The sequence below is a fragment of the Diplotaxodon limnothrissa genome, linkage group LG23, assembly GCF_057381915.1.
Source record: "Diplotaxodon limnothrissa isolate DT_005_m linkage group LG23, D_limnothrissa_male_GT1.1, whole genome shotgun sequence".
Lineage (NCBI taxonomy): Eukaryota > Metazoa > Chordata > Actinopteri > Cichliformes > Cichlidae > Diplotaxodon > Diplotaxodon limnothrissa.
This window is the reverse complement of record NC_140617.1, coordinates 35,465,118-35,482,995: the sequence shown is the minus strand read 5'-3', so window position 1 is coordinate 35,482,995 and position 17,878 is coordinate 35,465,118. Positions and strand designations below refer to the sequence as shown.

The 17,878-nt window shown below is 40.4% G+C and overlaps 1 protein-coding gene across 1 annotated transcript; it reads right to left on the bottom strand.

Annotated features, from left to right (window-relative positions):
* Nucleotides 1–2,761: 2,761 nt before the first annotated feature.
* On the bottom strand, nt 2,762–16,404 carry gckr (glucokinase (hexokinase 4) regulator). Its single transcript, XM_085347843.1, has 19 exons — nt 16,305–16,404; nt 12,735–12,884; nt 12,582–12,650; nt 12,422–12,490; nt 12,119–12,192; nt 11,938–12,004; nt 11,811–11,864; nt 11,546–11,640; nt 11,341–11,446; nt 11,105–11,223; nt 8,669–8,767; nt 8,263–8,360; nt 8,023–8,099; nt 6,089–6,185; nt 5,907–6,016; nt 4,598–4,681; nt 4,139–4,279; nt 3,719–3,853; nt 2,762–2,916 (listed from the first exon to the last, which is right to left on the bottom strand). The coding sequence occupies exons 1-19, from the start codon at nt 16,353–16,355 to the stop codon at nt 2,803–2,805; spliced, it is 1,809 nt and encodes a 602-aa protein (XP_085203969.1). The 5' UTR covers nt 16,356–16,404; the 3' UTR covers nt 2,762–2,802.
* Nucleotides 16,405–17,878: the final 1,474 nt, after the last annotated feature.

The following is a 17,878-nucleotide window of genomic DNA, read 5'->3' as shown; positions in this document are numbered from 1 at the left end:
TATTTTGTGGCACCAAGAAGGTGTGTGTGCCTATGCTGTTACTGGTCTGTCTGTCCGTCCACTAATCTTAAGCATCACAAAGTGAACATCATGTACTTAGAGCAAATGATTATATGAATGTAATGATACTGACAGAAATAAAATAAATGCACTGAATGGTAATTCTCCAAATGTTCTATAATAATCTGGACACATTTCTGTAACTCAGCAGTGTTTGATGGAGCTGAAACTCCAAGTCAGTTATGCAAGCATGTATCGTGGAAGTACGTCTATTAGTCAGATGAAATGAAACTAGAGCTCTTTGGTCATAGAAACATTGATTATGTTTAAAGAAAGATTGGAGAGTGGTCTTTTCTTTAGTCTTTAGTTTCTCCTACACCATGCAGCGCATCGGCCAGCTATTGATGTCCATTGTTGTTGATCAGCTGCTATTGCTTCGGCTTCATCCAAGTTAATGCTGGCATGCTCCAGATCATCTATTATGGTCCGGCACCAGGTGGTCTTAGGACCTCCTCTTTTGCGTTTCCCTCTATGTGGAAACCATGTCATGGCGACTTTGGCTGGCCGGTGAAGGAGTAGGCAAAGGAATTTTGCTGCAAACCGAAATCAACGTTGAGCAACAATATCGGCTAGGGGAAGCATGTCTGCTCTTTGTAGCACCTCTTTGTTCATTATCCGGTCCCAGAATTTGCCGGAGGCCACGTTGTTGGAGCACGTTCAGCTGACGGATTGTTGCATTTCTTGATTGCCATGTCTCGCTAACGTAGAGGGTGATTGGGATAGCAATGGAGTTGAACAGATGAATCTTGATCGGCGTGTTCAGTAAAGTTGAGTTCCAGATGTGCTGTAACTCCAGACACCATGCCAATCCTGGAACAGACATCTCGATCGGCGACATCGTCGTTTGAGATAATGCTACCTAGGTAGCAGAAATTCTCAACTTCGTCAACTTGTTGCTGTCTGATCATGACTGGTACTCAAATGTAAGCATAACCCACACGAAGTACCTGTCTTCTTGGCGCTTATTCATAATCCGGTCTTCGCTGCCTCTCGTAAGTTCTTGTTGAGTGGAGCCTACACAGCAAAATCTCCAGTGTTAAATTAACACTGGAGAGTGTCTATATGGGTCCACACCTCTGAGTGTTAAATACAACACTGTTGAGTGTTAAATTAACACTTTTGACAGTGTTATATGTTTAAAAGTAACCTAGTCAGTTTTGAAGATTAACAATGGCTAACACTGAGCAGTGCTTAATTTTCTAACACTGGAAAATAACTCAAAACATGCCTGTTTTGGTGTGTTAACCTCGTTCCAGGATCAACATTGCAACTAAGCAATCATGTTGTCATAGCTTCGCAATGTGGATAAAAAAAGAAGAAAAATACCCTTCTTTATATAAAACTTTCTTGTCAGACAAATGGTAAGAATTTGAAGTGTTTTCTTTATTAATTTTATTGATATAATGAATATATTATCAAGTTTGGTTTCCTCTTAGCCAAATTTAGGTTACTAAAGTTGGTTTGCTAATGATACTTTTTAATAGCATTAGTTAACTTCTTGACTAAAGATAATTGAATGCTCAGACATATTGGTTAGTTGCGATGTTGATCTGGGACTATTGTTATTATGATGTTGGGACAACGCCAACACGGAGATATCAGATCTTGTGGTGTGTGTGAAAAACTGCCCCAGAAGACCTAAGTGAATGTGACTGACTGGCCAGCACAAGGCCCTGATTTGTTTAATAATTCTGTCCTCATCTGTAAATGATTGTTAAATGCAGTGAAATGTCTAAAAATGTCAGTTCCTCTAATGGCCACTTGAGGTTGCTCCAAAAGTGAGTTATACCCACAGACCACCATGTTAAAATGCCCAGCTTTAGAGTACTGAAACGCAAACTTACATTAATAAGTCTAGTTACATGGTGATTAGCTTAGGTTAGCATGGCATCTAACCAGAAAGAAACAGCTAGCATGGCTAAACGCCTATAAACTCAAAAGCTACAGGTGAAAGGAACTTCCACTAGTAGCGGTTTAGAGACAATTAGACACTTTGATTGTGTAACAAATTTGTTTCTGTGTATAGATCGAAACCCAAGAAATGAGAGAGAGCAAGATGTGTCCTTCTACTTTCAGGTTATTAAGCTACGCTAATCACTTCCCGGCTTTAGTCTTACACATAATAAAGTGCAATGATCTCAGGCCCTTTACTTCCATTTTTTCCTGCACTTGTTAACATCATGCTACAAAATCAAACAGCCAGTAGTGTAAGTAATAAATGGTTTATGAAGTAAAATCACTGTGATTTTATAGGTGGCAAACAGAAATGCTGAGAATTGTGTCCTAACGCTTTCTGATCCAGACCTGATGTGCACTTCATCTTCTTGGGACCTCCTTCTCTCTCGGCTTCGCCGCTGTGTTTGGCTCTCCTCCAGTGGAGTTCCAAAGCTGTTCAACCTCTCTCTCAAGATACTCACACATAAACCACGCTAATCCCCTACCTGTGAGTAAGTTGAGCAAAAGAGGGATTGAGATTGACTTACATCACACGGACAGATCCTGCTGAGCCTTTAAATTCCAGAAAACACTTACAGAACATAGAGTGTCAGGCTTTCTAACATAGTTTAGTGAATTTGAGTCAAAAAGGCTAAAACTTTCATTATCTTAGAAAACACACTTTTTTTAATTTACTTATTTTATTTCAATCACATTAAATTAAAACAGAAGTATGTTCATTTAAGAGTGAGATAAAAGTGCTCAAATTTGTGTTTTGTATGTAAGATTTTAACTTAACGGCCTCCGTTACCACATCCACTGAGCCACGGCTTCCCTAACAATTGGCTGCTGCTTCAAATGTGACTCCGCCTCCACCAGTGACCAACCGGTAAGTAAAATGACCAAAGCCAGAGGGACCACCTTAAAAAGAGGGAGACAACATGATACAGCCGTTTAGTTCCTCTCTCTTCAGTTATTCAGCTCTTTATGTGATTTCCGTACCAGAAACCAGATTTTTCTTCAACCATGTGGGTCATTCTACATAAAGTAATTTATTCAATTTAATTCACTTTTATTTATATACTGCAAAATCACAACAAAACAACAACAGTGAGACAAACCCCTACTAGCAAGCGCTCAGCGACAGTGGGAAGGAAAAACTCCCTTTTAACAGGAAGAAGCTTCCAGCAGAACCAGACACAGGAAAGGGCGGCAATCAGCTGTGACTGGTTGGGGGTGAGGGGAAGAAGACCAAAGTTAACTTCTAAACATGATTCTTTCTATGTCACAAAGCATCTTTGGATCAATGGACAATCTGACGACGAGCAAAATCAAGCAAAGAGATGAGGAGTGCCACAGCAGTTGGCACTTCCCCTCTGAAATGGAGTAAAATGAGTAAAAGTGAATGTGATGTAATCCCAAGAGAAAACTATCACAGCCTGAGACCCTCTTGATTATAAGAACTTTGATAAAAACCTCCAACCTCTTACACAGAACCAATGAACAGCAATATAGTAGTTTCCACAGCTATAGGCTAATGTGTCAAAATAATATTATTTTAAAAAGCGGTTGTTTTTAAATTCTAAAATGTGTTTCAACATATGTTTGTAAAGCTTTTTAAAGCACTTACGTATAACTGAAAGAGGTAATGACAAGAAGAAACCGTTTTTAAAATCGGGTTTCTGGTATGGATCTGTCAGCAACATGCACATCACCTCTTTACCTTGGTGCTGTTTCTGGCAAAGCACGTGTGTGTGGTGATGTCAGAGGATGTCATCTCCAGTGTCAGCATGTCTACTCGGTAGATTGCCTTTAAAAGAGCTTCCTCACATTTTTCCTCTGGACATGTAGAAAGCTTCTGAAAATAGAATGATTAAGCCTTAATTTACCTCTAAGTTCTAGTAAGTTATAGTCTTCTTTGCTGAATGTGCTGCACGTAAACAGAAAGAAAAGTAAGAAGATGGACTTATTTAAAAAAACAAAAACACTTTGCCCTGTGGGTTCCCATCATGTTGTTTATTGGTTACTAAAAAAAAGGGCATAGTATGAAAATTGTAGTCAGTAATCATGAAAAGGACGGAGCACAAACAGTACACCCTGTAATGCAGTGTTTAAGCTTTGTTAGCGTTTTACATCACAGTACCTGGAGTAAACGCGTGGCCCTGCGGTACAGTTTAGTGTTGGTGACCTGCAGGTCAATCATGTGGTTCTGGTATATCTTCCCCTTTAAGACATGAGCTCCAGTGCTCACAGCGTTCAGCACCAGCTTGGTGGACAGCTCCCGCTGCTCACACAGAAAAGTTATTGATTTTCCTTCCCCTGCATTTATAAAAACCACACTGAGAGGAAACATTAAAGAAAATAACCTGCCATCCAAAATAAGATCTACAGAAGCAAGAAAAATTGAGAATCAATAAAGACTACTTTTTTTGACACTCCCTCCTTACACTGTATTTATCTCTTTATATGGGTGCAAACGTCTCTAAGGAAAGAAGGTGGCAGAAATATAATGGCAGAGGCAGAGCATTTAATATTATATTATTTCTCATGCTTCAGTGAGTTGTTGGGCTAATGTGTGTCAAAGTGTGTGTGTATACTGTACCATATGCTGCAAGGTCCCTGAAACAAGTGCTTCTTGAGGCCAAGTTATCTTTAGTGTAGATAAACACAGTTTTTTGATGTCGTCCTGCAAAGAAAAGATACCCACATTAATACCCAAGTACAGTTGTTATAAAAGGTTGTGAACCTTGATTTTTGTATCAGTTAATGCTAATATGTTATCTGATTTTCATATAAGACACAATTGTAGCCAGACACCATCTGACTACACTATACCCAGACACATTCATGATCACTCATGGTTCAGGCTGGAAGAACTTAGTCAGACGTTTGTATACAATACAAACCCACTAATGTCCCACAGTAAGCTGAACCACGACCAGGCCCTTTTGGTAACCATCAGCTTCTGGCTTAATATTTGATCAGTCTTCCTGGCAGAATTCATAGAGTTCATTTAAATTGGTAGATTTACTACCACAGACCTGACTTTAAACTAATCTTTTTTACACTGGGAAAGAGAAACTACCAGTTGTAGTCCATCCAAAACATTCCCTCAAGGAACTCCTGAGACATTCAAGGTTAAAGTACAGGTTTGAGATCAAAGATGTACTGAAATTTCATCCAGGTGTTCCTCAGATGTTCCCAAATTGGAAATGGAAAGAAAAGAGAACCTGAACACATAATGCCTCTAGCAACAGCTGTCACTGGCACATCCCAAGTTTGCAACAGAGCACTTCGGGATGTTGTTCTGTTGACAGATGAGAAAGAATTTGTTGTGATACCTCAGGGCATGGAAAACCTGTAATTACTGAGGGAACAACTGATTTAACAGTCTATAAACATATTTTAAAGAGGGCTTTGAGTGCAGCAGTACATAACCTGAAACAAAATGGCTAATGAAATGAAATTCATATTTTTAAATGCCAAAATACTGATGAACTGAAATAGTTTTGTAGCTGATGGAGGTTGTTATGCTAAGACCCCCAAGGTCTTACAACATCTTGGCTCATGCTAATGTCAAAGCAATGCAGTTAAACCTTGAACAGGTGTTCATACATGCAGTGCGCACAGCAGTGTGCATGTTTGTAAAATCCATCAGTCAGCACTGTGCGTGAAACACGATTCAAGATTAACGTGTGAACACAGACCTCGCTGTAGGCTGAGTGATTGTCAAGTCACTGCCAAAATGAAAAATACAGCTTATTTTTTAAAATGACACTTAGTTTGGGCTGGACATGTGAATAACAGTGCAGTTTGTGTGTTATTAGTTTAGCTAGATCCTCTCTGTCTCTAATTGTGACTCCATAAAGATCAGACAATAATATTGCAGCTCCAAAACTTCAGACATCTACTTGTTGTAAAGAAGCTGCTGTGTCTCCATCAGCCTGGTGATAAACAGCATGGAGGTTGGGCGTCTTTTCTCTCACTCTGCGGGCCATGTTACCCACTTCAGTGGCGTCATCTGTGGAGAGAGGCTGTCAAAACACTTGCTGCTCTGGAAAAAATCCAAGTTACAAACAAAGCGCCGTCTCACCGGAGTGCGTGTAGATTAGCAGCACAGTGTCCTTATCAGTAAGACACGGCAGGATCAGATGTAGGAAGTCCTCATGTGCTATGGAGAACTTGGGGCCCTACAGGAAAGACATAGTTTCAGAGAAAACTATGGTATAGCCAGGACCACTGAAGAAGAAGAAGACTGGTATTAGCATCTCTCTGCCCTGTCACATGTTTATAATGAAAGCAAAGGGCAGCGTGGCCTCAGCACAGAACAGAACGGCAACGATGACAGAAGATGTGGAGCTGAGCTGGAGGTGGGTTGGAAGGTGGCGTGCAGCAATAACAGCTGTGGAAAGCTGTTCACCGAGGCGTGCCATGGTTCAACTGTTTTGGGGGGGAGGTTGTATTCTTAGTCAATATTTGAGTTTCAGTTTTACTGTTTTTACACTTCAGAGAACTTTGGGGTGTTTTGTTTGTAGAGGCTTTGAATCTTTTTTATTTTAGTATGTATTCTAGTTTTTGGTTCTCTGTGTGTTATCCATGTCTGTCACTGTCATGTCTTAGTATTTATTTGTTCAAGGTTAATCTTTATCTATTTAAGTCAGTTCGACTTCCTCCCTTTTCCCTCATTTCCGACTTTCACTCTTCCCTGATAGTTTCCACCCTGTGTCCTGTTGCCCTAATTAGTGTAATAGGACACGCCTCTCTTTGACGGGGTGTCTACTAATAGTATGTTTCCCCTTTTTTTCCATTGTGATATTCTTGTGATTCTTCTGGAAGTTTCTTCCTCTTAAAAGGGACTTTTTCCTTCCCACTGTCGCCAAGTGCTTGTGCAAAGAGGGACATCAGATTGTTGGGTTTTTCTCTGTATTAGTGTAGCGTCTTTACCTTACAATATAAACCGCCTTGAGGTGACTGTTTTTGTGATTTGGCCCTTTAAACTGAAATAAAATAAATTGAATTCAACGTTTGTTCTCTTGGACTGCCTCCTTGCCTCCTGTATCTTGGATTTTGGGTCCTTTAATAAGACTTAATGATTCACACAGTTTGCAAAACTGTAGCAGTATGGCTATATCACATTTTCCAGTTGAATGTGTAGAAGGATGTCAGATGATGCAGGCTAAGTTTGGCTCTGTTCCTTGCATTCAGATTATTTTGCTAATACACATTTATGACTTGGTGGTGATCTGGTCATAAATGTTAGTAGAAAAACATCTGGAGCCATAAGTTCGGTCTTGTAAGATCCTGGGGATCCACTGAGGCTGGGATGCTAGGAAATCAAGTGTAAGTCAGAACTAGTCAGAGACAATAACCCCTTGTACTACCTGCTAGCTAAATTTGTGGCAACAGGCACCTCAGCATGCACTTGCTAGCTGTAATGCTTTATAAATATGTTATTTTTCTCTGTTTTCTACATTAATCTTGCTCATTTTTTTTTTACATTATTCCATTCATATAATCCCTACCCTGAAACAGGTGAATGCTGGAGCAAACATGTAATTTTATGTCTAAATGACTGATAGAGTGCCCTGTAAGTCCTACCGACACTGATATGAAAATCTAATTAACACCAACAAGCGGTATAATTAAAAAAAAAAGATTAAGGAACATTGAGCAGATACAGCAGTGTGTATTTTACTCTAATCCTGCTCTAGTCTCTGCTCTGCAGAGACAGATGTGTCATTGCAAGGTACACAACAAGACCTGGATGTTAATGTTAATTGGATTTTACAGGATTTCAGACATGTTATTACTTTGTGTGGCCTTGTTTCAAACCCACAGACATGTTAGAATAGAAATCTCCATGCTTGCAGTCAGCTGGTAGTGGCAGGATTTCTGTAGAAGAAGAATCTGTGCACTTCACTGTGAATTGATTGAGCATTGTGTGAAATGAAAGATTTGATGCAGTAATTACTTAATCGTTTATCTTTTGTCTAAATAGATGTTATTACATTGTTTTCTTTCACACACCAGTGAAGTTAAGGGACCGTCATTGTTATTCAGCTCTCTGTATCCTCCTCTGATGAAGCCTCGAACGTCTTCATAGTCTGTGCCCCCCACACACACACACACACACACACACACACACACACACACACACACACACACACACAGTTTCCATCACTAGTTGTGATGCGAAACAAAAAGAAAAGACATTTTCTTTATGGCAGTGTAGTTTGGCTCCTAATGAGGACATCGCACTGCGCTTACCTGCACCAAATGTGGGGCTACACTCACTGGCATCAATGAGGCCCAGCAAAGCCAGCGAACCCCAGCCCAGGTAATACACGTGCCTGCTGCACCGCAAACTGAAACACAGCCAGACGCACATCAGACTGAAACTGCCGACCCGACATGAAAAATGTCACGGGGGGAAGTTCAGAAGCTTTCTCTACTCACAGCAAACAGATTGCCAAAGGAAGCTGTGAGTATGGCAACATGTTAAGTATCTGTAGTCATTTTTGCTTCTATGCTTTTTGTGCTGATTCATTAACTAATTCAGTTGTAACCTGCACTAACTGCTAGAACCAGTGTGCTGCTATAAATCAACATACTTCGTTTTCTTTTTCAGTGAGTTTCGAGGCGTCAGTTAAAGATGTCGGATGAGATGTTCTACCTTTCTCCCGCTGCCTCCACCAGAGTAGTGATGCCATCAGGCTGAGAGTACGTGACAGCCAGAGTTCTCTCATATTCCATCATGTGCTGCAGAACACCACTATTGAACAGACACAAAAACAAAGCACAGAGTGCAGATTTTTGTGTCTATCATCATGCCAAACAGATTCTCTTTTCTGTAATGACCTCTAGAGGTCAGCAAAACCCAATAAAATACGCTGTGGTGTCCTCCAATACACATAACAGCTTTTCTATAGGCTCAAAATGTGGTCATCGTGGCTCAAGAGTTGGGAGTTCGCCTTGTAATCGGAAGGTTGCCGGTTCGAGCCCGGGCTCGGACAGTCTCAGTCGTTGTGTCCTTGGGCAAGACACTTCACCCGTTGCCTACTGGTGGTGGTCAGAGGGCCCGGTGGCGCCAGTGTCCGGCAGCCTCGCCTCTGTCAGTGCGCCCCAGGGTGGCTGTGGCTACAATGTAGCTTGCCATCACCAGTGTGTGAATGAATGGGTGGATGACTGGATATGTAAAGCGCTTTGGGGTCCTTAGGGACTAGTAAAAGTGCTATATAAAATACAGGCCATAAATATTTTGTACTTGTAAATCAGGATTTGTATGTGTGCGCGCGTAAAAAAGATTTTTCAAAAAAAGCGCCCCTCCGACAGCCAAACCCATCTGTTCTCTGATTGGATTGTTACATTTGTGATTGACATGACATTGACCAATAAGATGAAAGGAAGAAAAATAGGGTCAAAATTTGTACTTGTAATTTGCAGGGTTTTTTTTAGCTAAGTCCACACACAAATCTTTTTTACGTACACACAAGTTTTTTTACACATACAAATCTTTTTTACACACAAGTTTTACACATACAAATCTTTTTTATACACACACAAATTTTTTTTACACATACAAAACCGATTTACAAGTACAAAATATTTATGACCACATTTTGAGCCCATACTTTTCTGCTTAATCTCAACTTGCTGGTGATGTCAGCTTCAAGGACATTTCAGTAAATTTTCTGTGGGTTATGAGAACATGAGCAGATACTAAATTGATACATGCAACTGACAAGCACACAATGTGAGTTATTGTGAGTAAAGTTGGGTTATTATGGAGACCCAGAAGTAACTGTACATTCTGTCTTTTTATTATTTTCTTAAATACACATGAAACTATTTTGGTTCAGCTGTTCTTGTATAGTCTTCCAATCAGTATCAATCAATCAAAAATGATAAAAACCTATAAAAACCCTGAAAACCATAAATTTCACACCCGAGTCTCGACTCTCACAGCCTGGTATCAGACGGCCCGGTACCAAACGACTCACGGACCAGTCTCTGCCTGGGGGTTGGGGACCGCTACTCTAAGCGACTGGCGTGAATAACGGGCAGAACAATTACATTCTCCTCCACTAGAGGGCAGTACAACTACCTGCTCTAATTGAATGGGTTGCCAACTGCCAGTAAAATAGAAGAAGATGAAGAAGAAATTACATAATAGTGAGACAATGCAGCGCATAATAGCAATAGATAAATATTTGAAAAGAAAAAGTAGCCAGTCTGACCTGGGTCCTGGAGAAAACTCCGACCCAGATGAAGGCCCTAGCATGAGTGCTGATCAGAAGAAAGCAAAAAAGGTATACTGGGGACAAACTGAGCCAATTCCGCTATGCCTGGTGTGAGGGGAAAAATTATCAATATGCTTTTTGTGACATTTTTGTTTGGTGGTGCGGTTCTGAAACGCTGCACTAGATGGACTAGGCCTAGTCCAAAATGTATGCTCACTTAAAGCTTGTGTTATTTATGTGGTTATTTATGTGGTCTGTGTATTTGATCGAAATCTATTGTTTCACTTAGTAGAATTTCTTTGCAACACAGGAAACTTCCATAAACATAAACTGTCAAACAAATGACACAGACTGAGGAATTTCTAGCAGATGAGAAACACGGCAGTTCATCCCCCAGGCCTAAGGAAGGCTTTAATATGTAACTGGTAATATATGAACCAGTGGCACCATCATCTAAATCCTTACTTGTAGGCCACTTTGAAGTAGGTATACAGTGGTCCCTCGCTGTAACGCGGTTCACTTTTCGCAGCCTCGCTGTCTCGCAGATTTTTTGGGGGCAATTTTGCATGCTGCTTTTTGGGGTTTTTTGACAGCACGTTGTGTTCTGCGTCCTGATTGGCTGTAGACCATTGTCAATCAATCTCCTCCGTGCCGTGCTTCCAGTGCAGTACAGAATGTGTTCAGCTTGTCAAATTTACATAAATCATTGGTCACTAGCAGTGTGACTCTGAAGTGCTGCACTGTATGTTTGTAAGTTTTCTGTCCCTTTAGCTAATCTTGTGGCACACTTGCAACAGCAACATGCCAAGAGTTAGCATGTTCATGACATTACATGGCATATGACACATAACATATGTCTTCCAGCTTACTTATGTGTGATAGGTGTGTTGGAGGAAGTGGCAGCATGAGCAGCAGAGAAGGCAACTTCCAGGAGAATCTTAGTTGCACTGCCTCCCTTCATCCTGGAGGACCCACTGATGGCTTCGGGCTGAACAGACACACACAGTCACCAGCCAATCATAAACACACCGCTCACTTACTTTTTTGAATATAAATGCACATCGACCGTAATGTGTAGGGCATCAAGTTCAAAAGGTACAAGTACCCCAACTGCTGGGTTAATGAGGAAGGCCTTCTGGCTTTTTGCAAGTTCTTGCATCCTTTGTACCACACTGTGAAACGTGAAGGTGCAGTCTTGTATGGGCTCATCTCTACATACATAAAGACAGTTTGTTTCAAAGACAAAATGGATATTTATTCACAACTTATCACATATCATACATTCATTGCAAATATTTAAAGTCCTGTACCTGGCCTGATGTGCAGGGTTGAAGCCAACCAGCACAGGTGTGTAGACTTCAGGGTGCTGCAAGCAGAAATCCAGCTGCCCTGCCACAAATGGAGCCTATGGGGGCAGAAATCGCACACACGAGAAGTTAAGAGTTGTGAACGCCAAAACTCAAAAGGTTGATCTCGAGTTACCTGCAGATTGAATTGTTTCTCAGGTATGAGCAAGGTAAACCTTATTTGCTATACACTATTCAAACTCTGACCTCAGAGCTGAGGCTGACTTACAGACAGTCCACAGGAAATGCCAATGAACAAGACTCGCTTCTTTCCCTCACACACCTGCAGAGAACAACATGCTGTGGTCAAAATGCTCTCACAAAACACAAGACACACACTCCAGGATGTCCCAGACCTTCTTCAGACTGAGCACGCCCAGTCTGGGGTCGTCTTCAGGAGCCTCTTGAGAGGAAAGCAGAGCTCTGAGGACATGATACCAGAACATGTATGTGTGCATATGTCAGGTTAATTACAGGATTTTAATCAAGCAAAAAAATTGCTGCTGGTTATATTCTGTTTACACAACCCCAACTCACCTGTCTCCTCCTGCAATGATGTATGAATACACTTCACTTTGGTTCAGCTGACTCAGTGCTTTGTTGAAGCCTGACTAACAACACAAACAGACAATAAACACACAATACAGGAAGCATTTTTTTTCCATGAGCAAGAGAGATCTGATCACATAATTTAATTAAGAGCCATTTTCCTCATATTACTGGCAGGGTCTGTTTCGTTCTGCTCTGGCTCACTGTGCACTTGATTTTCCATTATGAAAGTAACTGATACGCTTTCCAGAAGCCTGAACAGCGCAGAGAGTATTTCAGGACAACTTTTACCGAGATCAGGAAAGCCAGCCGACCAGAAGTGCCACAACCGCTCATCACAACACAGCTCTCCTGAGGATCCTGTTAAAGACACAGAAGGCACAATAGCCTATGCCCGACTGACCGACGCAAATACAGATCCAAATATTGAGGGAGGAGAAAAAAAAGGCACCTTTATTATGACCTCGACCCTTTTAGCAACCTCCATTAAGGTTTTCAACACTTGGTCACTCAAAAGCCTCTGAAATGAGATTTAAAGAAAGAAATTCTCAAAAGGAAATTTTGAGAATACATTTTCCCATCATGAAGGCTAGTACTGATATACCTGGTAGGTCGTTCCTGCCTCTTTCTGGAACATCTGGGAATCACAAACTTGTAACATCTTCACAATGCTATAGGCCGAAGCTCGGTCGATGTCACATGTCAGGGGGTTAGACTTCTCTGAAACAGGAAGTGAAGGCTCATAATCTGCGGACTAAGAAACAACAAATTAGACTGACGACTAACTGACTTCTATCTTTGAAAAGTGAATCCAACATGAAAACAATTGCATCATTTTGAAGGACCATCAAAGCCCGATCGCTGTGACTGACCTCAGGCTTATATAACAATGAGAAAAATGGCCCTCTGCCTTGACCTTCCTGATGAGTTTATGAGTTCAAATCAATCATTTCACCTCATGGTGTATAAAACATGTTCATTTTATACATGCCGGTCAGTCTCAGTGTCACGGTATCCTCATTGACTAAAGACCTGTGATTAATAAGTTGTTAGCAGTTTCACAATCACTTCTGCCTCATGCTGGTCACATCCAGTTTTCAAACAGCAAGATGGCGGCGGTAAAAGTTCTCAGCACTAAGCTTCAAAACAGGACTTTTATAACTGTTATAACTTTAAAAAGGTTGCCAAGTAGTTAGGTCCATCTTTTATAAGGTTTATTACGTACCTAGAATAAATAGATGGCATGAAGCAAACTACGTTTACCTGAGCTAGCATAAAATGAATGAAGCAAGTAAGATCCAGCAGTCAACTACTTTAGCTAGCATAAAGTAGCTAACATGAAGCAAGGATGAGCCAAATGGGGAAAACGTAAGGTTGGTTACCTTAGCTAGAATAAATACTGTACAGCACAGTGTCAGCACCACGGAAATACACGGATACATCCGTAGGCTCGAGACACAATGCATTTTTGGGACTTTCAGGTGTATGGACCAATGTTTTATTTTCTGAACAAACCAGAAATCTTTAATGAGCAGCTAGATTTGTCTCGCATTAACTGGCTGAGTTAATGCCAGTTAATGTGACATCGAAGCAGCTGTAATCCACAGCTGTGTGTGTTCATGGAGCTTGCATTTTCACCTGCTGGACATCACTACACCTGACAAGTTTAACTGTCTTCAGAACACTGCAGAGGCCTTATTGACAGTATTTGGCTCTAAATATCTGTGTGAGCAGATTTTCTCTCACATGAGTCCTCAGGTAGCCGTCTGAATGCTGGACACTCGGAGACCTGGGTCTCTGAGTGGGAGACCAGAGATCACATAACATGTGTGTCTCTGTATTAACAAACATGCCATATTGGCTTAGTTTATTTTTCTTATCATTGTTGTGAGGAGGCCATAAATAGCATTTGTATTTTCTGTTGTACAGTTCATTTGATGTTATGGATAAAAAGTCTTTTTTTGTTTCAAAATAGCTGATAACTATTTGCTGATAGCTGCCAACATCTGCAAACAAATATAATTCTATAAAGTGGTTCTATAGATAGTGTGTAACTGTTCATATAGAGCGTTATTAAATTTATTGCTAATGCAATCATATGGCACACTGACCTCTGAGGAAATTTTAAATGGCACTACCCCTGATATAGCACCTTTCAAGATAAAATCACAAAGTGCTTTACAAAGGCAGAAAACAGACATTAAGTCCACAGATCTCAAACTCAAAGGGAGCGAGTTCCAGAGTCTGGGAGCCGCTGATACAAACGCTCTGTCACCTTTTGTTTTTAACCTTGTATGCTGGACAACAAGCAACCCCTGGTCACAAGACCTCAGGGACCTGCTGGGGTGATAAGGAAGAAGAAGATCACTTATGTAAGTTGGAGCTACACCGTGCAGGGCCCTATAGGTCATGATTATGATCTTAAAATGGACCCTGAACTTGACAGGGAGCCAATGCAGCTGAATCAGCAGGAGAGTGGCATGGGAGTATTTGTGATGCTTTATCAGAAGCCTAGCAGCAGCACTTTGAACACCCTGCAGTCGTTCCAGGGAGGCATTGCTTAAGCAAGTAAACAAGGAATTACAATAGTCTAAGCGAGATGAAACAAAAACATGAATAATCATTTCCAATTCGGAACGTGACACAATGGGACTCAGCTTAGCGATATTTCTTAAATGGTAAAAACAAGAGCGAACCAAAGATTTAACGTGTGTGTCCAGCGTCAGAGCTGGATCAAATGTAACACCAAGGTTCCTAATGGAGGATTTAATATAAAAAGCAAAAGGGCCTATATTATTAACCACGTGGGGAACAAATTTCTCAGGAGCAAAGACAATGACTTCCGTTTTATCAGCATTTAGTTGAAGGTAATTACCAGCCATCCACTCTCTAACGGAATCTAAGCAGGACTGCAAGATTTGGAGCTTAGAAACATCAGGTGGCCTAAAAGAGATATATAGCTGAATATCATCTGCATAACAATTATATGAAATATCAGAGAAAGAGCTAAGAAGTTGCAGAAGAGGGAGTAAATACAACAAAAACAATAACGGTCCCAAGACAGAGCCCTGAGGCACCCCATAGGCAAGAGAGCTGACGGAGGATCTGAACTTAGAGGCAGCCACAGAGAAAGATCGATTTGACAAATAGGATTTAAACCATTCCAATGTGGTACCCGATACACCCACCCAGTGGTTTAATCTATCTAACAAAATAAGATGATAAACAGTGTCAAAAGCAGAGGTCAGATCCAGCAACATCAAAACAGTGCACTCTCCAGCATCACAATTCATCAAAATACCATTAGACACTCTAAGAAGTGCAGTTTCGGTAGAGTGAGCCTTACGAAAGCCAGATTGAAATTTATCAAGAATGTTATGTTCATCTAGAACAACTGTGAGTTGCTTGGCCACAACCCTGTTGTCTGATATTGAAATTTGTTTGATGATCTGAACTAAGTGTAACAAATATGGACAAAAAAGAAAAACTTTTTTACAGCACTGCATAAAGAAATGAGATGTGGATCACGATTATAGTTGCCAACTGTCCCGTTTTAGCCGGAACATCCCGTATAATGAGCAAAATATAATATATTGACCTTACGAATATTAAATCTGATTTGACTGCAATTGTATCAGACGAGTGTTTTATAGTGTTTGTGCCCAGTTAGCGACGGTCCCTGACGAACAACATGTATGAGGAGTAATGCGTGATTCGTAAAATTACGACTCCGTTTGGTCTCCGTAGCATAGAAACCTGGCTAATTGATGCCTGTATTTGCAGTATTTGATTTGAATATTTTTTTATTTTTTGCTTGTTTGTGATTTCTGTCATCATTTACTGCATTTTTCTTTATTGATTTAGATGAGGTATTGATTAACCGAATGCCAAAGTTTTACTGTATTTTTACTGTAAGAATATGAACACACAGTGCATATTTACACTATGCCCAGCTGGCTGTGCACGCCAGAGTCTCCATTATTTGATAGTTTAAAAGTTAGCAACCCTAATCAAGACTTTTTCACAATAATGTATCAAACCAAATCCTGTCTGTAGCTATACACAACATTTACCACTATATTTACTGTCAAAAGCGGTGTTAACCTTCTCATCTAACTCTTTGCAGGAAAAGAAATCACTTCCCTAAATAGTCCGCCGATTTCTATAAACTTACTTCCCATTGACGTAAAGTGGAAACACCATAAGTCCAGTCTAATCCTGCCATTGTCCACTTTATCTGGCAAAAATGGTCACTGGTAACGATTTGCAGAGAAAACAGAAACTGCGAGCGAAAGGGGGAAGTGGGCGGGACCCGATTTAACTTTGCTCAACTTCCAGGCAACTGAAAAGTGACAACGAATGAGAATGAAGAATGCCGTTGATTGACACATGACCTGGTAGTAAATATAATAGAGCAGGGGTCACTAACAGGCGGACCGGGGTCCGAGTCCGGACCCAGTCGCCATCCTATATGGACCCGGACCTATAGTTAACAAAATATTAAATTATATTTAATTTTGACGGGGCGATTCAATTTTAAGCGGTAACCTTACATTGTATTAGACCAGGGAACATACAAACCAATTGTGTGCGAGTTAAGCCACCCACGTGACACTACTTAGCCAATCACATCTGCGCATTCAAGGCGATCGCAACTCTGAGTGCAGACTAGTGATGGGATTTCCGGCTCTTTTTAGAGATCCGGCTCTTTCGGTTCGACCCACTAAAAAGAGCCGGCTCTTTCGGCTCCGAACCGGCTCTTCAGGTTGTTTTGTTGCTTTAATTAATTTATTATTAACAATAATATAAAATTATGCACAAAAGGAATTACTAACGTAAAAACAAGTGGTTTTATTTATATATGTTTATATATAAATATATGCGGTGGCCCCTAGAGACAAAACACGTACAAACTCCAAAACACATTTCTAGCATGAACTGAACTTCCAAAGCAGAGCTACTAGATCACTTAAATTACACAATTGAAAGCATGTGTGTATTGTTTGTGTATTTATACACAGGCACTCATATATATATTCAAATAATTTAAAAAAAAAGTTCATTTACCTGTTATTACCACACACCAAATCCGGTCGTTGGTACTTGCTGGCTTGTGTAGCCACAAGATAACAAAGGCTCAACACTGCGCCCAGCATCCTGGAGCACTTCTGTTCTCTTTTGTACGTGTTTTGAGTTTTTATGTGCTTCTGAGTTTTTATATGCTTCTGAGTTTTTACGTGCTTCGGAGTTTGTACGTGTTTTTACATGTTTTGGAGTTTTTACGTGTTTTGGAGTTTGTACGTGTTTTGGAGTTTGTACATGCTTCAGAGTTCGTACGTGATTTGAAGTTTGTATGTGCTTTGTCTCTAGGGGCCACCGTAAATATACTTTTATTTATTCACTCCACATAAAATGTAATAAATGAATCATATAATACAAAAATCAACTATTCACATTTCAAGTTTTAACTATTTAAATTTTCAGCTTTTTCCTTTCACAAATTTAAAGTGAAAAGAACACAAAACACTGCAAACCACAACACAATTAAATATAAATTATAATATGAAAACTAAAAGAACATGCATATTCTCTGTCATATGGACCTGCATGAATAAACTTTCTCAATCCTTTATCATCTGCAACCGAAAATAGTTGTGGATGATTACTATACCTTTCTAATGTTGTTGTCCCTGCCTCTCTTTCTCTCTCTCTGGCTCTGTTCCTGTGCTACTGAGTGTAACTACCGCC

Bases quoted from the DNA above. Each gene is read 5' to 3' on its own strand.
- gckr (XM_085347843.1), bottom strand. From the start codon at position 16,355: ATGGCAGGATTAGACTGGACTTATGGTGTTTCCACTTTACGTCAATGG. The intron at 12,193-12,421 runs GTAAAAGTTGTC...TTGTGTTGTTAG, and splicing joins GGCTGGCTTTCCTGATCTCG to TCAGGCTTCAACAAAGCACT. The intron at 6,017-6,088 runs GTGAGACGGCGC...CTCTCTCCACAG, and splicing joins GCTAATCTACACGCACTCCG to ATGACGCCACTGAAGTGGGT.